This window comes from Anas platyrhynchos, chromosome 1 (assembly GCF_047663525.1).
Source record: "Anas platyrhynchos isolate ZD024472 breed Pekin duck chromosome 1, IASCAAS_PekinDuck_T2T, whole genome shotgun sequence".
NCBI classification, from domain to species: Eukaryota; Metazoa; Chordata; class Aves; order Anseriformes; family Anatidae; genus Anas; species Anas platyrhynchos.
In genome coordinates this window covers 146,409,262-146,432,502 of record NC_092587.1, presented here as the reverse complement: position 1 = coordinate 146,432,502, position 23,241 = coordinate 146,409,262, and the positions used below count along the sequence as shown (strand labels likewise).

The following is a 23,241-nucleotide window of genomic DNA, read 5'->3' as shown; positions in this document are numbered from 1 at the left end:
TATCACAAGTTAACCTCTAATATCAAATTGGCCTAAATGGGTTATATATTACTACATGTACTTATTTGCTTAAATAAAACAGAAATAAAAGTGAAAGGTAGCTCAAAAAAACCCTGAGGATAAGATCAATATTTGATATATCAATAACTAGCACAGCCAGTTTAGTTATGCATCTTTATGTCTTTATGAAGGACAGCCTGGTAATCTGCTCAGAATGAAATGCATTAGTAATTAAGTGTACTTACCGGAAGGCCAGGCTGTCCTGGTAAACCATCTAATCCATCTCTGCCTGGAAAACCATCTCCCCCTCTGATACCAGGAAGCCCAGGGTCTCCTCGGATTCCTTTGGTGCCTAAAGTAGACCTTTCATTTTAAGACTGCTCTCTCATGAAAGGTATAAATAATGCAAAATAACGTGACACGAACTTTTACTCTACCTTTAGTAGTTATGTAAAAAGAGTCTCCCTTTTGTCCTTTTGGTCCTGGAAATCCATCTTGACCCGACGATCCCTGATGTTACACACAATGAAAAAAACACACAAAAGAAACAGGAATTCTTAAAGAATAAGTATACATACTTGTATTCCCACTCTTCTACTTAAAAACTTGTTAAAAAAAAAAAACACAAATCAAAACAAAACCAAAAAAACACCACCAACCCTCCTTAAATTTCACTGCTTTTCTGTTACTCTCTGTGTATGGTTTCCTCTCCAGTAATCCCATTCTAGTGCCTGAATCTTTATTAACATATGCTAACTAGGACCGAGGTCTGTGTGGCATGGTAGGGTGCTTCTGCATGAGGATGTCATTGGAAGACCTGTGGGTTTTCATACGTTCGAGTCCTGTAGATGACTGCAACTGGAGAACTCCATCAGTCATTTTTCCCTATCTTCCTTTTACTGAATTTCAAGGCAGACACTGAATGAAGGGAATTCCTGGTGCATTTATTTTTTGTTTGAAATACTCCTTTGCCATAAATTACTTAATATGATATCTTTTGCATCACTGTCTTTTACTGACATTCTCCAATCTTCTCTGAAAAAAAAAAAAAAAAGCGTGGTAGAAAAAGCATTGGTGAAAAGCATGTGTGGAAACTGTATCTCAGCTGCAGGTCATCTCAAGAATACAGGTTCACACTTCTGTAAGTCTAGAAGGGGAGAGTAAATTTGAGCAAAAAGATCCTGCTTTACCTGTCTGTATTTTCTAGCTGTGGTGGACAGTGAAGCCCCATGTAGAGATGCTTCTTTTGAACATTGCTTTATATAGGCCAAAAGAAATATCAGGAACTTAATATGATGCTGAATTATGTCATTGACTATATAGCTGCAGAAATTTTCAGCAATAACACTGCATTAATAGTATGATGTTCATTTTGCTATTTTTTGCTTTCAACGTTTAGATGTGCATAATGCAATTTGGCACATAACGTGTATTTGAAATGGTTTACAGCTGTTCCTAATTTCTCTTTCTCTACAAAAAAGAATGCCCATGGGTTGGGATAAAATTTTATTTTCATTAAATTGACAAAGATCTGATCTAAATGAAATGTATTTATTATCTGTACACAAAACTTACTGAACAAGCTCAAAGAATTATGAAGTCACTTCTTTCTAAGAATATGGACCAAAAATAACTAAGGTAACTTGTTTTATGTTGAATTTGTTGCAAACCAAAAACTGAGATAAAGTGCTTTCCCGCTGGATGATATTTTGCTATAATATAACATGTCCGTGTATGTCTTAATTCTATAGAATTCTGTGTCAAACTCTGGAATTCTGGGATTTATGGAACAGAAATCATTCATTACAAAGGCAAAAAACCTTGCAAATATGAAAAATTTAACCAAAGTTACAACACTGAATGTTTCAAAAATACTTTTGCCTTTTTTTTTTTTTTCACAATTCAAAGAAAATAAAAATTTTCATAAAAGTATTTTGAATTTTTGGAAAAAAAGTTTTTAACTTTTTTTTTTTTTATGTCGACAATCAAGCCAATGTTTATTTTATTTTAATTTAAAAAAAAAAAACAAACACCAAAATCTAGATAGTTGCAAGTGAGTTTGGTTTATGTTCAGAAAGCCAAAAGCACTAACTGAAAGTACTACATTATTATTATTAGCAAAGCACTCTTTTCAGGGCTGTTGACAGTGTTTTTTAGGAAGACTGTATGCATTTATAAACAGGAACCTTACATTTAATCAGTTTGACATATGCATCTTATTAGAAACAATTTGAAGGGACTACTGAAATTGTTACCCTTCTGGCCAGATCATAATCGGTACTACAGCTGCTTTAAAGTGTTTTGCTGAAACAGCTTTGTTTAAATGGAAAATATATTTTGGATTTTGTGGAAATCTTTTGCTCTTCTCAAGATATTCCATTTTCATCCTCATCCCAGCATCTTTCGGCTTTCAGTATTTTGTAGCAATCCGAAAACAATTGAGGTGGTACAGAAAAAACTATTTTTCATCCTTATTTTTTTCCTGTGGAGAATAGTTGTTTTTAATTTTTCAGTAGGCATAAAAAACTGCATCAAAGAAGCAAATATCTCACTTTTGCTCCAGGGTAGCCAGGAATACCATGTTGACCTTGATCACCAGGTTCTCCTTTTCTCCCTGGCTGGCCAGGGGTTCCTGGAAAACCAGGTGGGCCAGGGGGGCCAGTGGAGCCCCTTCTGAGTTCTTCACCCAGAAGGCATTTACTGCAATCCCCTTCTTCACCTAAGGACATGTATTGGAAAGAGAAGAAAGAACACTCTGTCACAACAAATACACTTTCAGCTGTACCCATTATATATACATATACTTGAAAACACTTGAGCAGTTTATCAAATACTTGAGAAAAGTGCTTATTTTTTTCTTATAAGACACTAACAACTTTACTTGTCGTGTTAGCCTCAGATCAAATGCATCACTCCCTGAGTCATAATTCAACTTAACTCAAACTGAATACGCAGGGAGTTTTACACAAAGAATAACAGTAGAGCATCAAGAGTTGGACTTGATGATCCTTAAGGGTCCCTTCCAACTCCGGATATTCTATGATTCTATGATCTTTATAGTTATGTATTATAAACTACCTTTGGGTCCTTTTTGTCCTCTTGGCCCAGGGTAACCTTGTGTGCCAGGTCTACCTGGTGTCCCTTCCCGTCCTTTTAGTCCAAAGAGAGAACCTACAAGTTTAATTGAATAAAAAGATAAGTTAATGTATTTTAGATTTACTTTTCCTGTTTCCTCCCTCTTCAAGCTGGACTGCATCTGCCTTTTTTTCTGTAACCCTAAATGTCATTGTCTAACCCGGCTTGTTATTTTTGTTGTCTTGTCTACCCCTACTCACAGTTTCCCAAACCTATTCTCAGTAACTTCCATTTGCTTGTTAATAGTCTCTCTGCCCCCTTACTTATCCAACCTTCATTCTGCTTGCCTGTCTGTACTGACACAACCACCTACTCCAACAGGGCCATTTGCTTGTCTCTGCATTCCTCAGTCCTGCTTGCTTTCATCTGCTTGCAAAGAATCCACCTTTGGTATTGCTCAGCATGGACAGTCTGTCCTACCTAGACCAGCTTTGTCAGGCTTTTTGTCCCTCTGGCCATGACTGCACTGCATGGCTGGAGCACTCCAGTGACCAGGAACTGGCTGGAGCACATGTATTTGCTTGGCTGGAGACCAGCATGAGGGGTTCAGGGAATGTATATGCTCCGACCTCATTTCAGCATGGTTACAGGACATGGCCTCGACACACACACAGCCCCAGGACCCAGGTCTTCTATCACAGACCTTGTAACTTCTTCCCAGCCCCCTACTCCTCATTGCTTCTTCTGTTATGGTGGATGATTCTTTCAGTTCTTTGGTCTCTTACACCCCAAATTCCTTTGCTTTTATCTCTCAGCACAACATACTTTGCAGTACCACAGACCAATGGATTACTTCCTGCTATCCTTTTCTCCACTCCCACTCCTGCACTGCAGTGTGGTGCTTTTCACGCAATCTCAGTCAGAAGTGGCCTCTGGAGACCACCTGGTACCATCTTCTCAAAGCAGGCCCAGCTTCAAAATCAGAGCAGGTTGCTCAGGGCCTTGTTCAGCTGAGTATCTCCAAAGATGAAGCATCTATACAACCTCTCTAGGCAACCTGTTCCAGTAGTTGACCACCCTGAAGGTGGAAAAGGATTTCGTAATATCTCAGCAGAATTTTCCCTGTTGTAACTCATGACCTTTGCTTCTTGCCCTGTCACTTATATTCTTGGTGTGTCTGGTTCCATTTTCACTGTGACCTCCTAAGAGGTACAGGAAGATAGCAGTAAGATTTCCCCTTAGCTTTCTCTTCTCCAGGCTAAGGATGAAATCCAGTTCTCTCAGCCGCTCCTTCTATCTCACAAGCTTTAGCTCTCTAAACATCTTGTTCATCCTTCATAAGACTCTCTTTACTATGTTAGTATCTTTCTTGTGCTGGGGAAGATGAAAAAAACAAACTTTTCCAGAACTTCTAATTTTAACCTCTGTTTGCTAAACTTATCATTTACAGTCAGTGTTCTCCATTCCAGACCCTTTCCAATCTACCTCTTATCTCTTGCACACTTACTGGGACACTCTTCCCAGAGTACTGGCACATATCTTTTGTTTGAAATTTCATCTGTGAAAATTATTTTTACCTGAGCAGAATGCAAGTTTAAGCATGTCCATATCCCTCCACCAGCCCCAAACAGACCTCCTTTTCAAATTTTGCCAGGAATGTCTAAAAATCATGCAAGCCTTTCTTTCATCAATGCCCCTACAATGCTTTTACCCTATGTGTCTCCCTACCACCTGTTTTGTTTCATTCCCTCAACCTACTTTTTCACTTTGCTTTGCCCACAACTATCTTTAAGATAAGCAATGGTGTTCCCATGAGTTCTCCTCACCTCTCTTCTTGCACTTACCGGGAGTTCCAGCAGGACCAGGAGGACCACGCTGCCCTGGTTCACCGTGCCTACCCGGCAACCCAGGTGGGCCTGACTGATAAGCAGGAGATCCTAATTCACCTTTTTCACCTTTTGGTCCCATTTCTCCAGGTAAGCCTGGCTTATCCCCATCTCCTGAAAGAGAAGCAGAATTGTTCAGTACTTGGAAAAATTTCTTAACAATGCTGTACAAGGAGCTGTAATGTAACAGAAAAGACAGTTCATGCAAACTACTCGTGGCACTCAAGGAAAAATGGAGACATTTAGTGCACAACAAAAATGGCAACCACACTTTTCACTTGAGCAAATCAATAGCAGGTCCTGAAGCAAGGCTCTGTCATCATCTCTACTTCAGTTGTTTTGCCAGAGCCCCCCTGGGCTGAAGCATGAACACAAAACACACCTCACAGTTAGTTATCTACTACTCTGCACCACGTATTTCACCAAGTGCACATGTGTTTTCTCCACCTCAATCCTGTACCAGTTAAAATTTGCTATAAAGTCTAGTTGTTGGAACAACTGTTATTGAGGTATTACCATCAGAGAATCCAGGAAGACCAGGCAGCCCACGATCTCCTTGCTCTCCTGGTTCTCCCTGTAGTCCAGAAGCACCTGGAAAGCCTGGTTCACCTCTTGTACCTGAAAAACATCCCCACAAAACACGTTAGTGTGATGTTGTTTGTGACCATAAACGCTGACTTGTGGTACACTGCAGATGTCCCAATTTACTGAAATTCTCAAAATATTAAAGTTTTGAGAATAAAAACAAACTTTTATTTTGTTTTGTTTTGTTTCGAGAAAAAAAAAAAGAAGAAACTTCCTTTCCCTGGAAGTTCTGGTCTTTGCGAACTTTTATCACTTGATGTGGTTCTAGTCTGGTCACCCTGAGCCAATACAGCTCAGCACAACAGGTAACAGTGGGCAAAACAAGCCTACTGAAAGGATCACTGAAGATATTTATGACCCAAAGGAAAACGACAAGTCCTCTTCTATTCCTCAAAAATTCTATTTTTTTTTCTTAGCTTTTTTTTTTTTTTTTTAAACATTAGATTAGATGAATGAGCTGTCAGTGCTGCATTTTATCCAGAGAGTCTGAAAAAGGATACAGGACACAGACTCTCAATTTCTTCCTTTCACTGGACAACAGTCACACTCTTTTATTGTTTTAATTAATTAATTAATTAATTAATTTTTTCTGTGGACTCCGGAATGCATGGATGCCTTTTGTATAGCAATCCAGCTTCAGCAGGAAAGACAAAAAAGCCACCTTGTCTGCAAAAAGGTGATTAGTGATCTCTCTTGGAAGGAAATTCTACCTTCTGGAATAGCTTAGCAAACCAAAGTTTCTGAAGGAGTTGAATTCTCAGTCTTTCATTCTTTTGATCTGTGTAGCAAGTGGTAAAACATGGCTAAGATAAGCAACCTAAGCAAAAGAGACCTACCTTTTCTTGGAATGTGGTACGGAATATAGACAGATTGTCCAGGAGGACCCATCTCGCCCTGCTCTCCCTGTTAACAGAAGTTGAAGCATTGCATTTAAGCACATTATTCTAAAGATTTTCTTTTAATATTGAAACAAAAGCCCAAGAAACACACACACACACAAAAACAACTTTCAAAAACACTACAGAAACTTTTAAGAAATCTGAGACATTTCAAGTTAGCAAACAATGTGACTAGTTCAACAGTGCAAACAAACTCTTTGACTGTTGTTACATCACAGAGAAGAAAAACAAAAAATACGTCTAATTTATGCCTTCTAGCAAATGAAATTAAAGCAGTACCTTGGCACCTCTAGGACCGTATCCACCTGGTAGGCCATCAGGTCCTGAAAAACCCTGTAATACAGATAAAAAGGGTTGGCTTTTCCTTTAGCAGAGAGACAGTAAAATTATTTGGTCTGCAGCAGCTGGCTTCCCCTGATGTTACCGTGAAAACTATGCAATAGAGCTGAACAATTTGCTTCCTGGTGTGTATCGATTCAGGTTATACTATTAAGTCTCTTTGTGCTTTAATGTTCCATCCATTGGACCAAACCTAGCTCCCATCAAAGGCCAGAGGAACTTCCTGTGGCACAGGTTCTGGCAACGGTGCAGAGGGATGGAGCAACTACACTTGCACCATCCCCTTGGACACTGCAGGGTGGGAGAGGAGAAGGAGGATGCCCTCAGTGCTGGTCAACCCTGAGGACCATGGGCCAGACAGACAGAACATGCTAAACTGTTTCACCAAAACTAAATAAGTCTGAATCATTATGAGTACACTTATCTTCACTGGAATGCAAACAGCAAGCAACAAAATAGCATGAAGTGCACAGGTCCTCTTTGCTGCTTTCCAGGCAGTCGTAGTTGGTTTGGCCAAAGAGAAGTCCCCCAGCTCAAAGAGAAGAACTTGGGACCACCCCTGAGCATGCCTTATTCTACCTCTCCTACCCTCAGGCAAGCTGTGTCCTAGAGAAATTTTCTATCCCCACCTGCCACAGAAAACATTTCAGTGTCTAAGGTCCTACCCACTTCACTCACTTAAAATGGTTGAAACTCCAAGTGTGTGCATTAAAACACACGGCAAAACACAATGCATCCCATCACAAGGACACATTTCAGCTGCTGGAGGGGCACAAGGAAGAGTGCAGATTTCAGTGATGCAGATACAGAAGAGGTCAGAACCTGTGCATTTTACTCAGTTTCTTAAAAACCTTTGTTCTCTATAGAAAACATTGATAGGTACTCAGTAAAAGAACTGGGGTTAAAAAGGTGAGCTTTTAGTAGAAAATGGTGGCCAGATCCTCAACTGATATCAACTAAAGCAGTTTCACTGAAGCCAGTAGATTTGTAAAATTCACACTAGTTAGATTATTACCCAGCATTTTTAAAACAGCATCTCCCAGTTTTCATAATCGGAACAGCTCCTACATGGAGCATTAATTTTTATAGCATGCTCTAAAAGATATTTACACAATTTTAAAGCACAATTCCACCGCTCTCAGCAAGACACCATGAACTGAACCATAGGCATCAAGGACCTTTCTGTACTGGCAACTATACTGCAAGCTATCAGAAAAGCAGCATTAAGTATCAGGTGTAAAATCTCTTTACGCTAGGTGGAGCTGGTGGTCTAGAAGTGAAGCCAGCAGCTTCCTAATTAACCAATGCTTCGTGTAATGTGGGCAGGCAAGGCAACTATCCTCTCTTTCTGAAGAATCAAATCATTCAAAAAACAACAAAGAAGGTATTATTGTGAATAGCAAACCAACCAGCCTATTCATAGAATCACAGAATCATTCATGTTGGAATAGACCTCTGAGATCATCTAGTCTAACCTTTAACCTAGTATTGACAAGTCTACCGCTTAACTATGCTAATTAGTACTGCAGCTACACATTTCTTGAAGACCTCCAAGGATAGTGACTCAAGCACTTTCCTGGGCAGCCTGTTCCAATGACGCACATCTCTTTCAGTAAAGAAATTTCTCCTAATATCCAACCTAAAAAACAAACAAACGTAAGAACTATTCCTTTCCATCCATGTCCAAACCAATGTACATTTCACTAAAATTGTTGCCAAAATTTACTTTCAATAAAGGGAAGCCATTGACCATTTCCGACCAAAGTGGGAACCTAAGTTGAGGTCAATCATTTGGCTTTAATGGCTTTTGCATCACTCTTTCCACACATGTATTACTGCCACACCACCAAGTTTTGTGATCAACTGAATACTTGCACAACAGTTACTTTTATTGCTTCATGTGCTTTATGTCCCATGTGTTTCATGTTATTATTGTTTTACCTTGGTGGCAGGACAAATTCATAAACCTATTAAAGATAGAGAAGCAAAGTCATGCAGCTCATAGTTATTTGAATACTTCATGGAAGTGATTTCTAATGCTGACTGAAGAAGTCTTTTTCTGAGCATAAACAGAAAGTATGAGGTCTTACTTGTCTGACACAATGCTATTTTAAATATTTGGGTGTGTTTCCATGGGGACAGAGATTTAATGGTGTATTGGTGTATTTATCAGTTTCCTTCCTTTTTTTTTTTTTTTTTTTTTTTTGATATCCAAGATGTAGCATAGACCACAGATCTCAACCATGTCTGTGTGTCTGCAGAAAGCTGTTCAAACTAGTAACTTTTTGCATCTAAGAAGAAAATTATAGAAATCATGGTAGCAGTAAAAGAAGCAATGAAAACAACAATTCCCCACAGCACTTTTAAAATGTGGTCATGTAGAAATGGAAAAATGAACTTTAATTACAGGACCATTTTTTTCTCACTGATGAGTAAACTAACTGACACAAAATTACAATGATAGAAGAATCCAGGTGATGCTTTCTAGACTACAGTTGGTGGAATTACAGGCAGAATTTGTCCTCTATAATTTACTTTTCAGACAGATTGTCTACATGTGTGTTGGAAACAACAGTCATGTATGCAATACTCACTCTTTCTCCAATGAGTCCTGGAGAGCCATCGATACCAGGTAGTCCCTATGAAGGCACATTGAAATTAATAAATATAAGTAACATCATAATAAATCTTTTAAGAACCATTACTATTTCTTAGACAAAATAAGTCTGACAATTATTTCGAATCTCTAAAACTAACAGTCAGAGTTCAGATACTTTTCCAATGTGATTCACGTACGCTGCAAACACGAAAGATCTGAAATTTACTCTGGTATTAGATTTTTATCTTCTTTCTCTTAATCGGGAGATTACAAATCAACCGTGAAGATTTTAAAGTCTCTGACATTTTTAAAAAATATATGCTGAGTACTGTTCTTAGTCTGTTTAAGCACCTTAGGAACAGTGCTCCCAGAGAAACATCCATAGATGCTACAAGGTAGTAGGATTTATTTATTTATTTATTTATTTTTCTGGGGTAACTGGAGTCAAACTCGTGTTTGCTGAACACAATTTGAAGAGCGCTAAAGTGGAAATCGTGAAATTAAGACTATGCTGGGGATCAAGGGAGGAATGATCCTCCCCTGGGGAGATCCATGGGGATCACGGTGAGCAAGCACAGCTTTGGGTGAGTGATGCATGAGGCTTCCCCATGAGGGTGTAGCCAAACCTGTGAGTTATGTGGGGCCCTCCTTCTGTTACCATTTCACAATGCCATTTTTCTTTTCCTGTACCAGGGATTTCAGAGCTGCCCATAACTTGGAAGACATGGGCTGAAGGGCTCTCACGTCTGTGGCTTGTTAACCTATGTTTTGCTCCTAAAGGCAAAGTCTCAGATTGGACTTGCACATTTAACAATACTAATTTTACCTTTAAGGAGTGACTCACCCTTTGTCCTGCGAAGCCCGTTACCCCTTTTTCACCTCTTTCACCAGCGTATTGTATACCCTAGGAAACATTACATTCAGATAACATATTTCTACATAAAGTGCGAAAAAACCCCCACAATCTTATGGAAGCTAAACAGAAGGAAAAAAAACATCATTGTAACACATGCATGATCTAATTATAGCTGCATGTGAAAGAACCAGTGTCTTTAGAGTGCAACATGCTTGCTTCATTACAATAGCAGGATCAGTCCATTAGGCAGACGACAGGATTTCCCTTCTATCATCTCCTCCTTTCTTTTATATCTGTGACTCTGAAGAGAAGCCAAAGCAATTGTTCAGCTATACAACCAATTAAGCAACTCAGCGTATGTCCAAATTATAGCTTTAGAGAACTATTTGGCAAATACAGGCATGCTACTACTATTAAAAAAAAAAAAAAGGAGAAACATATCTGAAACATATCCCACTCTGCTACATCAAGATAAAATCTGTGGTTTTCCTAATAGAGTCACAACAAAATTCTGCATGTATAAAATCTGACCATCAGCTAAAAATATGACTAGGAAGTGCATACGGAGGGCAGCAGGGCTTACACTGTAGGTTTCTGCCATAACCCATAACCTCATTGGGAAGTTAACCAGACTGTTTGAGAAAATAAAGCTCTGCAAAATGCCCAGTGAGGCATCCCAAGTTGGTGAAGACTGTATTTTAAACCACTCTGGGAAGTAAAAAAGAACCACTCAATAGTAAAGTTATTTGGACAGACTGGAGTTTGCATGTGAGTTAATTAAACCACATTCAGTCAAGTTCAGCTGACAGCTCTAAAAGACACAGCAACACATGGGATTATTCTCAGTCAACAGACCTATGAGACCAAAAGTTTGTATGTGCTGGGCAGCAGACTGAGAAGGATTGAGAACATTTCCTTACATACATATTTAATGTAATTTAATGTAATTTTTAACATAGCAGACCACCAGCAGTAAAGAGATTTATTAATAGTTATAGCTAAAATTCAAATAAAAGTGTGAAGGAAGATCTTATTTTGGTAAACCAGCAAGAAGAGAACAACAGATTATGCTGTGGAGTTCTTACACATCATGTTGTTTAGATTTCCTAACGCATCAGAACTGGTGCCCCTGTTTGTACTGCTCCATATTATACCATTTCAGTGAAGAATGCACCAGTATTAACTCTGATATTGTTTGTCTTTGTTGTTCTCCACTTGACTTACTGGTTGTCCAGGTTCCCCTTTTTGCCCTCGTTCTCCTCTTTCACCCTAAAAATGAAGAAAAAGAGTCCAGATATGTTAGGCATTCCCATTTACAGTTTATTAACTTTTTTTAATGCAAAGTTACAAATCTTTTTCAAAAAAAAATTTAGATTTAAAAAAAAAAATCTATATATTTCATAGTTTTTCTGAAAATATTTCTAGGAATAAGAACACTGTAGGATATTTCCAGGCTTGTTCATAAGATGCCTGGGTGATGAGTGCCTCGTTAATGCCTATAAATAAATCCACTTTCTCCAAGTTTTACCTATTGCTTATCTGTGAACCGTCTGATCAGATGTAAGAATTCCTCTTAGGATGAGAAAAATCGCAGCCTACTCATGATATTGTCTATATCTCTAAACTGACTACAAAGACTGTCCAGACAACTAGCTCACATCTCCCCTTAGTCATGGAAATTCCATCTTGACACCAAAGACATTTTTACATCTTTCAGTATCACACCGGTTTACTTATATTTCTGGAGCCACATGAACTTTGTAGCTTCAAATTCAGAACTGAAAACTACTTGTCTGGACATTGGTGCTCACCACAGAACATTCCTATATGAGGTATGACTATCTCTGCTCCCAGTAAGAAGCAACAGATGAGAATAAACTGTATCTTGCTGTAGAGGATTTCTCCAATACCTATGGAGAAGCCTTTACTATAAGTATACAAACATCTGCACCACAGAGATGTTACATAAACATACACGGCAATTCTGATTGCTTCCCTAAAATGTGCTTCTTACAGGAGGATGATTTAATTCATTATTAGGAAAATGAGATACTGAATCATTTCTCAGCTGGTATTTCTGGTTGTAAAATCAGAAGACGTCAGTGATGACCAGTAGCTTCATACTTGGGTTTATTTAAACAAAAATAGCAAGTTTGCTATGATACCTCCAGTCTTACGTTGTGAGAAGTGCTTTCTCAACAGACAACATAATAACAAAAAGTACTTTATGATTCAAGCTTCAGGAAAGCAGCAGACATGTCTTTTGACAAACTAATGTCTTCTATGTACTATATGTAAAAGCACATTTGTACAATATTTTAGTTTTGATAGTAGAGAGCTCTTAATTCCTCTCACATTTTGGGAAAATATTCTGTAGTTACCTTGTGTTTGTCGGAGGGGACACCCGTCAGTTCTTTTGTAGGAAGCCCGGGTGGACCTGGTGGACCTGGTGGTCCCTGCAGCGAAAACGTAAGGGCATGTTTACTAACAGTTACAATACCTTGTCAAGTTGTTGATCATCACTGGCTGATGAATAGAATGAATGATGAGTAGAAAAAGAGGATGCATATTTTCCCCTGCTAAGAATACAATTCTAAACCTCTAAAGAAATTGATAGCAAGAAACAAATTTACTTTGTGCTGTGATAAACATAAAGCAATATGTGCTCTTGCCCTGTATGCTTCCATAAGAATAACTTTAAAGGCTATCGCTTTATATAAAGGAGTCTGGCTCTACACATTTCGGAAATGTCACCTCTGATTTGTGTTGGTGTAAATGAAGGCACAGTTGGACCAAGACTAATGTAAAAGTTAGATGTAAAAATTAGTTCAGTTATGACATTTGTTATGGAGATTATCAAATATAGCTTTCAAAACTATGTTTGTTTTTCTATTATAATAATGTAATATAGTTGCCAACTGATAGTGTATTTAAAATAGGTTCCTTTATAAATAACAAACAACATCATCCTGTCCTGTAGTGATACTAATTCATCAGTTTTTCTTTACCTGTTCGCCTTTTTCTCCATAGAAGCCAAGGCCCCTGTTGCCCTGCAAAAGCAATAGGTCAAGATTTACTAAAAGTACAACCTGGTTTTCAAATGCAAAATTCAAATGTAAACACACTGAAGGGCCTTTTCAGACTTAGAACTCTGTAGGATGCCACTGAAGAAGAGTAACAAGTAATAATCTAGTTTTACCTCAAAGTATTTTTAGAGATTTAGAATTATTTTTATAGATGTAAACATCAGAAAGATGACTCTAATTGAAATCTCATGTTACCAGTGCTTCTTATAACAGACTTTGAGTCATTTGCTGAGTAATGTTGTGAAAAGATCAAGCACTTTAGCAAGTTTTTTTATGGAATCAAACGTTAAATAAAAATACCTAGGTGGGTCAGAACAATTAACTTCCCCCCCCCCCCCCCCCCCCCGAGATACAATTGAATATTGTGCATTGAATATTGTGCAGACTGCAAGGATTCTCTGTTCATGGGAAGCTACTGTGACTACAGTAGCAAATTAGATCTGACTCTAGAACTGGTTTAATCATTTCAGGGCAGCCGATCCCAGTGTAAGATTAACTTCTTGTGGTATGCAGCCAACACAGAAGGTCTTGTGCTACACAGCCTTTGGATCAGCCTGTGGTTCTTTATTTTACTGCCTCCAAGTGGGTCTTGGATAAACCTTAGTGACACAAAATCAACATGAACAACTTTGAAACAAAGACTTACTTGTGGTCCTTGTGGTCCTGGGGGCCCTGGTGGTCCCTAGGGAAACACAATTGTGAGAGCAAGTTACTTGTCACTTTGTAATCAATGCATGCAGGTCAGTTACTCTATGTCAGAAATAAAAGCATATATTTGGAAAATAGTGTAATCCTTAGTGCTCAATGTACTATCCTTGATATATTAGCTGTGTTTACTGCTTTGAAAAATACTCTTCTAAATCATGTAATAATCTTTCCTAACAGAATAAAAGTCACCTGGTTTATGAATTTCTGAAATTAATGAAATTCTGTTTTATTTCAAGTAATAAGAACTTGTGCTTTGGATCCTGACCTAGTAACATTTTAACTTCAGACCTAACGTTAAACACATCTTTAACCACTTCACTGGACTAGTGTCTTGGTACTGTATTGGTGTCTAAAGGGTGTTAAACTACCATGTGTGTATATCAGATTACCAATTTGGTATTTTACAGAATGAAAAAAGAAGACGGTGGGAAATGAAACTAGAACAGACATAAATGCTTCTCTTACAATAAAGTCTTACAAGAAGAGCAGTAAGGAAAGCTATTAATTGGATGGAAAACCTACATTGCTTCAGTCAACTAGGGTAGTTAATAGGCTCCAAAGGATCCTAAGCATTAAAAACTCTGTCAAATGTGAGAGAGGTAGGGTGAATAAGCATGAGCTTTTCAGAGAAGGAGATGGTGAATAAGAGGAATAATAAAAGTGAGATATCTGCCGATGGAACTGACCACCTGCTGAGCCCCAAAATGGGTACAACTTGGGTTATGCAACATCTACCTAAACTTACAGAAAAAAAGATCATGATGGTCAGGCGAGACCTAAACTTGTTATATATCACTCCTTTGCTATGTGCCTTTGTGTAAATACACCATAGACTGGTTCTGACAAAACAATGTCTAAATTAGTTTTGGTTAGTCAAGGAGTCTGCGAGCTGCTGCCTAATCTACAGGGCAGATGCACTGTGCAGGCATGCTGCCTCTGGAGGAGCCACGTTTGCCTTCATGTGGGATCTAGGACTCAAGGATGAGGAACGGTGCAAATGTGGAAGCACTTCCCAGGTCCCTCCCATAGGTCAATCACAGTTTCAGAGATGATAAAGATAGTTTGAACTATTTTGTTAATAGTGGAGATGGTAGGTATCCATCTACTGTGGCAGAGTGTTCAAAAGAGATGTTGAGATGATTGTAACCAGAGGGATGTACTCATGAGGCTTAGAAAATGCACTGTTCATGTCACTCTTTACATCTTACATCCAACACAGTGTCCTGGGAATAGTAGGCTGGGTCTCCTGTGTGACACCCATGAAACTAAGGAGTTCACTCTAGGAACAAAGTAAAGGACTGAGAAGATTTTCTTTCACGAGGTTCAGAAGAGTAAGGTAAGATGCAGCTTACCTGAAGTGATAAAGCAGACACTGCAGAAAATTAATTTTGGTGAGGCTTAGCATGCTGTGAATTTAGTCCTAGAATTTTATTTTATTTTATTTTATTTTATTTTGGGGGTGGGGACGGGAGAGAGGGCTGGGTGTCCCTGATAAAAGGTTATGGAGGTCATTTGTAAGAAGCCCTGAATTTGATTTTTTTTTTTTCCTCCCCAAAATTAGTGATGTAAAGCAGGTCTGAAGTAAATGTTGAAGATGAAAAAGTAAGTAAGTGCTATAAAGTTTCTTACAGGAAAATAAAGCAAGCCTAAATAAAACAAAATAAACTGAATTTGAATATCTGCTTTTCACCCAACAACCTGCTAACCATGGTAAACAAGAAATGTAGAAAATGATATCTGTAGAGAACACAATATTTCCAAAGATATAGTCAGTACCAGTTGTCAACTCCAGTGCGTAAATGTTGACTTTTGAAAAAAATACTGAAAAAAAGTTTAAAAATAAAATGGTCTTCTAAAAACTAATAAAGAAAGTTATCTATTTAATCTCCTGTAGGAAGTATGGATAGCTGATAACCACATCCTTTATGAGCAGAAAATATTACATATTTAGATTCTGATATCTCAGTGTAGGGGGCTGTAGATTCCTAAATGGACTGCAATAAATAATCTCTACAAAGAAAACTCTTTCAAGGAGGTTAAAGAAATACAATATAAATCAAGACCTTTAGGTAATACACGGTGAAAGAAAGTATACTTCTTTGTGCAGTACTCATCACTGTAGAACCACTGTCTTAGTACTTTTTTCAAAGTTTTCTATCCAAGCACACCTCCTTGTTATTTCTAAATTCATTTTTTCTCTTAATTTGCTGTGCTACAGTTCAACATAATGAATATCGCTGAGATCATTCTTTCATTAGGTTAATTTCCTACAGAAAATATTTTAAGCATACTTACTGGTCTTCCTCGTTGTCCTCTTGGACCAATAGGTCCTTGAATACCCAGTATACCTGGAGGTCCCTTTAAATTGAAGAAAGAAAACCCCAAAACATCAATTCATGTTGTTTTGATATCAGTTACTGTTGACACTTTATCACATTTGCTGTACTATTACTTACTGGAAAACCACTGAATCCTGGATCCCCAGGTTCTCCCTAAAGAAAACAAAGAAGTAAAAAATGCAGTAAATACTATACACAAAATTGAATAAAATATTTTCTTACTAGCTTTTTCTTATTCCAAAAGCTATTTAAAAATCATAGTATATATTCCATATAAATCCTTATATACAGATACATTCAGTGAATATTTTGAGATAATTTGAGATAATGTGTTTTATCATAGATTGATTTTATACTTTATATAGTATAGTTACATACAATATACTTGGAAGGTACAAAGATGGTTAGTGAAGTTAGGGATCCAAACTGCAAGACTGAGACGGAATGTTTAATTCCTTTTTGAAAGACCCATCTAATCAGTAGCTTAATTAGGGATACAACATAAGCTGAAATGTACAAGTCAATTTTTCATGAGTTGCATGGGAATTACCAAATCATTTTGATTTTCTTCTGAGTCACTGAGAAGCTCTTGGAACATACCGTTTTCAGTGACCACATATTTTAACTGCAGTACATGTTGAAATGTTTTTGGAAATTGGATCCAAAAATGTTCTAGTGCAAAGACCTTTCAAGCCCATAAATAATACAGTATTCAGTCCAGACACCTTCAATCATCTTAACTTTTTTTTTTTTTTTTTTTTTTTTTTTTTAATATATCTAGATAATTTGAGTTTAGTTAATGTAATAATCTGTGGAACCAAGTACTTTTTGAAATGAATACAGGTGCCAATACCCATTCTTGACTATAAATACTTGAGTAGTTCTCCAATTACTACTAATGAGTGAACAGAACTTAAAGTTTCTGAAAGGAAAAGATTCCATTAAAAAAAGTCAAAAGACAAATATATTTTGGCACTCATCACTGGCATAAAATTTACTTAAATGAACTTAGCAGATCCTAGTGCTGAGTACAGTTCTGATGTAGCTTTGTACTTAAATTTGTCACAGTTTGTACTCTAACAGTGTATATAACCACTTATAATTATCTGATATTTTCAAATTATACAAAACTATATATATGAGAAAAAGACTCAAGTGATCACAGAACAAGTTTTTAGGATTAGATAGAGTAAGGGCATCTGGAAGAATACTTGGGGGTAACTAAATAACTGAATAATACATTGAAGCATATATTGTCACAAGTCAACCAAATTCCTACATGGAAGTTATGCAGAAAGGATCATAATATTAAATGGAATCATTCAGTGGAGAAAACTGTGAGAAAGGAATTATTTTACCAGGAATGATATAGGGGTAGTCATCAAATAAAGAGGACAATACTTGAACTACAACATTTGCACTTGTATTTAAAAGTACAATGTTACAAATGTTTTAAAATCAACAGGTTTATGTCCTTGTCCAGTACCTCTGCAATCCACCTGCAAACTGTAAGTCCTTGCAAGTAAGCGAGTGGACATTTCCTCCCTGGATAGGCTTAGCTGTAACCAGAGACAGCAGAAGCCGCCTGGCAAAACCTACACAGAATTTAAGTGGGTCTCTAGGAACGTGTCTTCCAGAATGTAAGGGAAACTCATTCTCCATCACCTGTTTTAAAAACAGTATTGAGTGTTGACTGAAAATTCATCAGCTTGAGGGAGTGACACACCTACCCGGTATTGGCTGGCAATGTCCGGTGGTAGTATATATGGCTCCCCCTTCTGGCCCTTTGGTCCTTGGACTCCCTGGATGTGACCGGAAAAAAAAGGAAAAGTAAGCTTTCATATCATCTGTGAATGCATAAACAGTTACGAGTAATGCAAAATATCTGTAAGGTTTTTCATGAGCATATATGTACAACTGTTTGAAGGCAGACACTACGTGTATGTCAAACTCTGGAAAGCTGTGGTTTACAAACAAATTATAAACCCTTGTGGTACCTTTAGGAGTGGATTTAAAATACAGGGGCAAGAACTGCCTGTTACTTAGGAGTGATATTATGGGATGGCACCTGCCAGATAGAGCCACGGCTGCAGCTACTTAGGGCTGACACATAGGCTGGTAAATCAAGGAGCTCCAGTGCTCATTGCAGCATGATCCTACGTATTGCGCTATGGCAAGCCAGTATGTTGGGCATGGATAGGGAAGGAAAAGGTTACTTTCATCAGAAATTGTGAGTCTGATATTCTTTTACTGCTTTTGGATAAAGTTGTACAGGATTTCTTGAAGCAATGACCCTTTAGGACCTACATGATAGGTATGGCAGACCTTCCAGACCTAAGTGTTATGAAGGTCATCTGGGTAGGTCCACAAGGATGCTGTGCTGGGCCAAAAGGGCCCATCAGTTTCCAACACGCACTTGCATGAAATGCAAGTACTTCAGTAATGATCTTCACTTCAGGTATCCATTTGCTGTCACCTACTTACAATGGTACCAGGGAAACCAGAGAATCCAGGAGTTCCTGAGTCTCCAGGGTCACCTACTGTCCCGTTACAGCCATCATGACCCGGTTTCCCCCTTGATCCTGGCTGCCCTGGATGACCCTGTTGAGGAAAAAAAAAAGTGTTTATCTATCCATCTGTTTCTAGTTTTCCTTTTCCTGTAGTCACACAGTATTTAGACATTCTCACATTAAGCCCAAGGCTTGGATCCATGGGAAACTATGATTTTCAAAGAAAGAAACAGACAGTGCCTTTTTTTAATATAGCTGCAGCTTGAACCAGATGCCCCAGACAGTATGAAAAAAATGAGTAGTGAAGGACCTTTCAGAAAGGGTAAGAAAGCTATGTTCAATGCAGTCTCTGTTAACCAGAGAACTAAGCCAGATGAGACTGCTGTGCAGGGAGCCACCAAGAACTGAGATTGTTAAGAATTTCAGTGCTTCACACTGGAGGAGTGGGAAGAAAGGTTCATTACTGGCTTTGAAGAGCTTCCAAGCTAGGAAAAAAAGTCAGTGATGCCTTTGGAGCTAGGTTGGGTGCCATGATGAAGCTGTAAGTATAGAGATGGGAAGAGATCAGGTGGGCTCAAACCAAGGGCACTGGGGATACTGAAGTTCCACATTGAGCCTCAGGAAAGCAGGAAAAAGTTACTCCTGCCTTAAAACGAATTTCCATTGCAGTGCCTATGTTCACCTAAATTACACTTATGATTGCTTTGCACTGGGATTAATGAGAAGCTAATCTGCCCTTGAGCAGCTTTCTTTCAGGGGGCTCAGTCAGCAAAAAAAACAACACAGAAACTAACATAAACAGAATACTTTTCTTCTTTCTTCACTACTTAGAGCAAGGGCTTTCTTTTTGCTTCTGCTCACTTTCTTAGAAGAAAAAAGAGATCTGTCCATGCCCTCACCTAGCTCCATCAAATACTCATATTCCTCACTCCAGAACAGACCCAGGTTTGTCACCCTCCTCTCTTGGCCTTTAGCCCCACATCCCAGCACTTTGCTGTTACAGTTCATATATGTGTCTATTTGCCTTCTCTTCTTGCCATGGTCAGCGTTGTGCTTTGGCCTAAGAAAACTGGTTGGAGAACATAATCAAGTGGGAAGGGTGGAGGGCTTGAGGATGCATGCGGGTTCAAATAGTATCTGAAGGCATTCATCCCCCACAATGCAATTGCAGAGGTTGTGAAAACAGGGCTAAAAAAGAAAACTTGCTCAGGTAGCAAAAGCGGTCCAACTATAGTAACATGGAGCTTCAGAGGAGAGTGATTTACTCGCAGGAAGACAGCACTGAGAAACAACTCAATGATGTGGTGGGGCGAATGAGATCCTTGGCTACAGAAGGTTTCTTCTTCCTTTAAGGGTGATAAGGAGAGAGAGGAAGAAGAGTGTGTGGGAGAAAGCTCTGAAACTCGATACAGAGCTCTTTAGGAAACAAAAAGGGTGAAAGCAGAGTGGATGTGGATGTGTGGGTTGCAGAGTGAGGCCCCGGTGTCAGAGAGCACTACAAAGGAAACCCAAGCCTGGGAACTCTGTCCAGGGATTCCAGTGACTCAGATTTCTTTGTTATTTTATGACACAAGATGTAAAGGAGTGTAAGCTGGGAAAATACTGTGCTGTGAACTTTACCCAGTTTTCCTCTTTGAATGTTTCAGTTTCATGGACCTGGACAATTTGTTCAAAGTTTTTGAGATAAATAGTTTTTTTAAGACCATCTCATGCAAGCTTTATGAGATATAAACCAAATAACAATGGTTAGTATTCTTACATTTATTGACCTTTCTATGTACTTTACAATTCTGAAATAATTAAGGCATGACCCACTGGTGTCCTTTGCTCACTAGCCTAGGAGATGTGGAGAACTTATCTCACAGCTCTTTCCTACAAAAGAACACACTTAGCTGGGTAACCTCCAGGGACACAAGAAATTTCCTTCTGTTTTTGTCCCTTTTTACAAGAGGATTTCTCCAAAGGACAAAGCAAACGGACCTTAATTATCAGAGGGAATGAGCGGGAGCACAGATTCTATTCTTTTGCTGTGCATCTGCAGTTCCACTTACTTTAGCAAATGCCCTTAGTTTAACAGCGCGTACGTGGCTGATGCAGAATTCAGCCCAGAGACTTTAATTAAAGTACAAAGGCATTAAACCAGTCTGCAATATTTGCAGTTGGTAGTTTCTTAAACATGAGGTAACCGGATACTTACAGGAACGCCATCTGCCCCTGGGAATCCAGTGACTCCTCTTAGCCCCTAGAGTGAAACAGCACAATTAAAATGATGTTCTGTCTAGTATTTTGCTCATTAGCTAAAACATCTGATATTCAAAAGTTACCATTTCTCCTTTGGGTCCACTTATTCCTGGATGTCCTCTTTCACCTTTGTGACCTTTGGGACCTTGCACTCCTGGGATCCCCATCAATCCTGGTGGTCCAGGGAACCCCTGTGATCCAAGGAGTCCTGGCTGGCCCTGATAAAAGTAATAAAAAAGCATTTATTTAGGAACAGTTATGATGTGTGAAGCTGGGTTAGTTATCACTCCTGCAGTGTAGTCAATCTCTTCAAGAGAAAATAAACCGAATCTCTTTTCATTCCAGAAGAGCAGACTCTGATGAATGTCATCTGGAAACACCATACATAAACTCCAGCAAAGTGACTACATTGTGCATGACAAAATGAATACATGGGAATGAACTCTCAAATCAGTATTCACTACTCGAACATTCACTGCTACTTTATGAAAAAAGTGTTTTGTCTGGAGTAGGTAGAATGACTTCTCGAGAGAAGGAGGCTGATACTGAATGTCATGAATTTCTGCCTGCATTTCTGCCTTTTGGGGATGGTATTTCTATTTAACGGTGGAGCCTGAAAATGATTAGACAACACCATTAGGGTATGGCATCCACATAGGTTGAAATGTTGCATGCAGGTTTCCCTATCATTAACAGTTCCCTTCCAGAGCTGGTTTGGTAGAACAACCCTAATGACACTCTTCAAGCCACTTCAAACATTGTTTAAAAATAATTCTCTGTTGACTGCCAACATCACAAGGCTCATCACAAGGGAAAAAAAAATCATTTTGAAATGACACAATGGTGGTTTAAGTAATGGGGCTGTGACAGTATGTCTGAGATCCATGAACCAAAGTATTTGAAAACCATTCCAAACACAGTGTCACCAAGGCACATATGTTTTGTATGCTCTGTGGTACTCACTGCCTTAATGACAGTAATAGTAAATTGATAGTCTTTTCTGGAGAGAAATGCTTAAATGGCACAAAGCACCATTTAACAAGACATTCTAATGAAGCAGGTTCTAATGAAAGTATTTTTAAAATGCAACTAGATTTTCACAGGTCATTCTGCAACAGCATTAATATCTCACAAAGCAAAAATTAGAGGAAAACATGAACAAATAGATGTATATTTATACAAAAAAAATGATAAAAAATCAGTATAAAATATATAATGCAACAGTTTAAAAATAGTGTAAAATATATCCCATCCCATCTTCCTACAACAGCTTACTTCCTTTTCCACTCTCACCCATGCCTGGAAAGAAAGAATTAAAAAATGAATGTAGTCCCTCTCCAAGAAATGCAGTCATTCAACTTCATTTAATGTCATTGAGATTGTCATTGAGAAGTGAAATAAGACAGCGTGGGGACTTGAAGAAGTGAACACGAAGATATCCTAATCCTAATTTCTTTGTATTCAGAAAGCAGTAGTCAAGCTACCAAACAATGTTTCATTGATTTTAGGTGAACTTTTATTCTCCTGTTAAAGGATAGGCCCACTTGTGACACAGTTTCAAAATGTATTTGTCAACCACGCAGAAAATCACAAAATCACAGAATGGTTTGGGTTGGAAAGGACCTTAAAGACCACCCAGTTCCACCCCCCTGCCATGGGCAGGGACACCTCCCACCAGATCAGGTTGTCAAAAGCCCCATCCAGCCTGGCCTTGAACACCTCTAGGGATGGGGCATCCACAGCTTCTTTGCCAGTGCTTCACCGCCATTTGATGGAAGAATTTCTTCCTAATGTCTAATCTAAACCTACCCTCTTTAGTTGAAAACCATTCCCCTTTTCCTATCACTACACTCCTCGATAAGGAGTCCCTCCCCAACTTTCCTGTAGGCTGACTTTAGGTACTGGAATGATGCTCTAAGGTCTCTCTGGAGCCTTCTCTTCTCCAGGCTGAACAACCCCAATTCCTTCAGCCCATCTTCACAGGACAGATACTCCATCCAGCCCTTTGATCATCTTTGTGGCCTTCCTCTAATACACCCATGTCCTTCTTGTGCTGCGGGGCCCAGAGCTGAATGCAGGGCTCCAGGTGAGGTTTCACGAGAGCAGAGCAGAGGGGGA

General features: G+C 38.7%; 1 protein-coding gene across 1 annotated transcript in view; it reads right to left on the bottom strand.

Moving 5' to 3' along the window:
- The window catches only part of COL4A2 (collagen type IV alpha 2 chain), a 135,376-nt gene that overhangs the window by 28,634 nt on the left and 83,501 nt on the right, over positions 1 to 23,241 (bottom strand). The window contains exons 4-23 of the mRNA XM_027444306.3: positions 21,207 to 21,341; positions 21,080 to 21,124; positions 18,857 to 18,973; positions 18,103 to 18,174; positions 16,490 to 16,525; positions 16,329 to 16,391; positions 13,972 to 14,007; positions 13,248 to 13,289; positions 12,621 to 12,695; positions 11,464 to 11,508; positions 10,228 to 10,287; positions 9,379 to 9,423; positions 6,725 to 6,778; positions 6,383 to 6,449; positions 5,478 to 5,579; positions 4,920 to 5,075; positions 3,079 to 3,171; positions 2,553 to 2,719; positions 438 to 510; positions 246 to 352 (exon numbers count right to left, since the gene is read on the bottom strand). Coding sequence (XP_027300107.3) covers positions 246 to 352; positions 438 to 510; positions 2,553 to 2,719; positions 3,079 to 3,171; positions 4,920 to 5,075; positions 5,478 to 5,579; positions 6,383 to 6,449; positions 6,725 to 6,778; positions 9,379 to 9,423; positions 10,228 to 10,287; positions 11,464 to 11,508; positions 12,621 to 12,695; positions 13,248 to 13,289; positions 13,972 to 14,007; positions 16,329 to 16,391; positions 16,490 to 16,525; positions 18,103 to 18,174; positions 18,857 to 18,973; positions 21,080 to 21,124; positions 21,207 to 21,341 — 1,590 coding nt within the window. The remainder of the gene's footprint in view (positions 1 to 245; positions 353 to 437; positions 511 to 2,552; positions 2,720 to 3,078; positions 3,172 to 4,919; positions 5,076 to 5,477; positions 5,580 to 6,382; positions 6,450 to 6,724; positions 6,779 to 9,378; positions 9,424 to 10,227; positions 10,288 to 11,463; positions 11,509 to 12,620; positions 12,696 to 13,247; positions 13,290 to 13,971; positions 14,008 to 16,328; positions 16,392 to 16,489; positions 16,526 to 18,102; positions 18,175 to 18,856; positions 18,974 to 21,079; positions 21,125 to 21,206; positions 21,342 to 23,241) is intronic.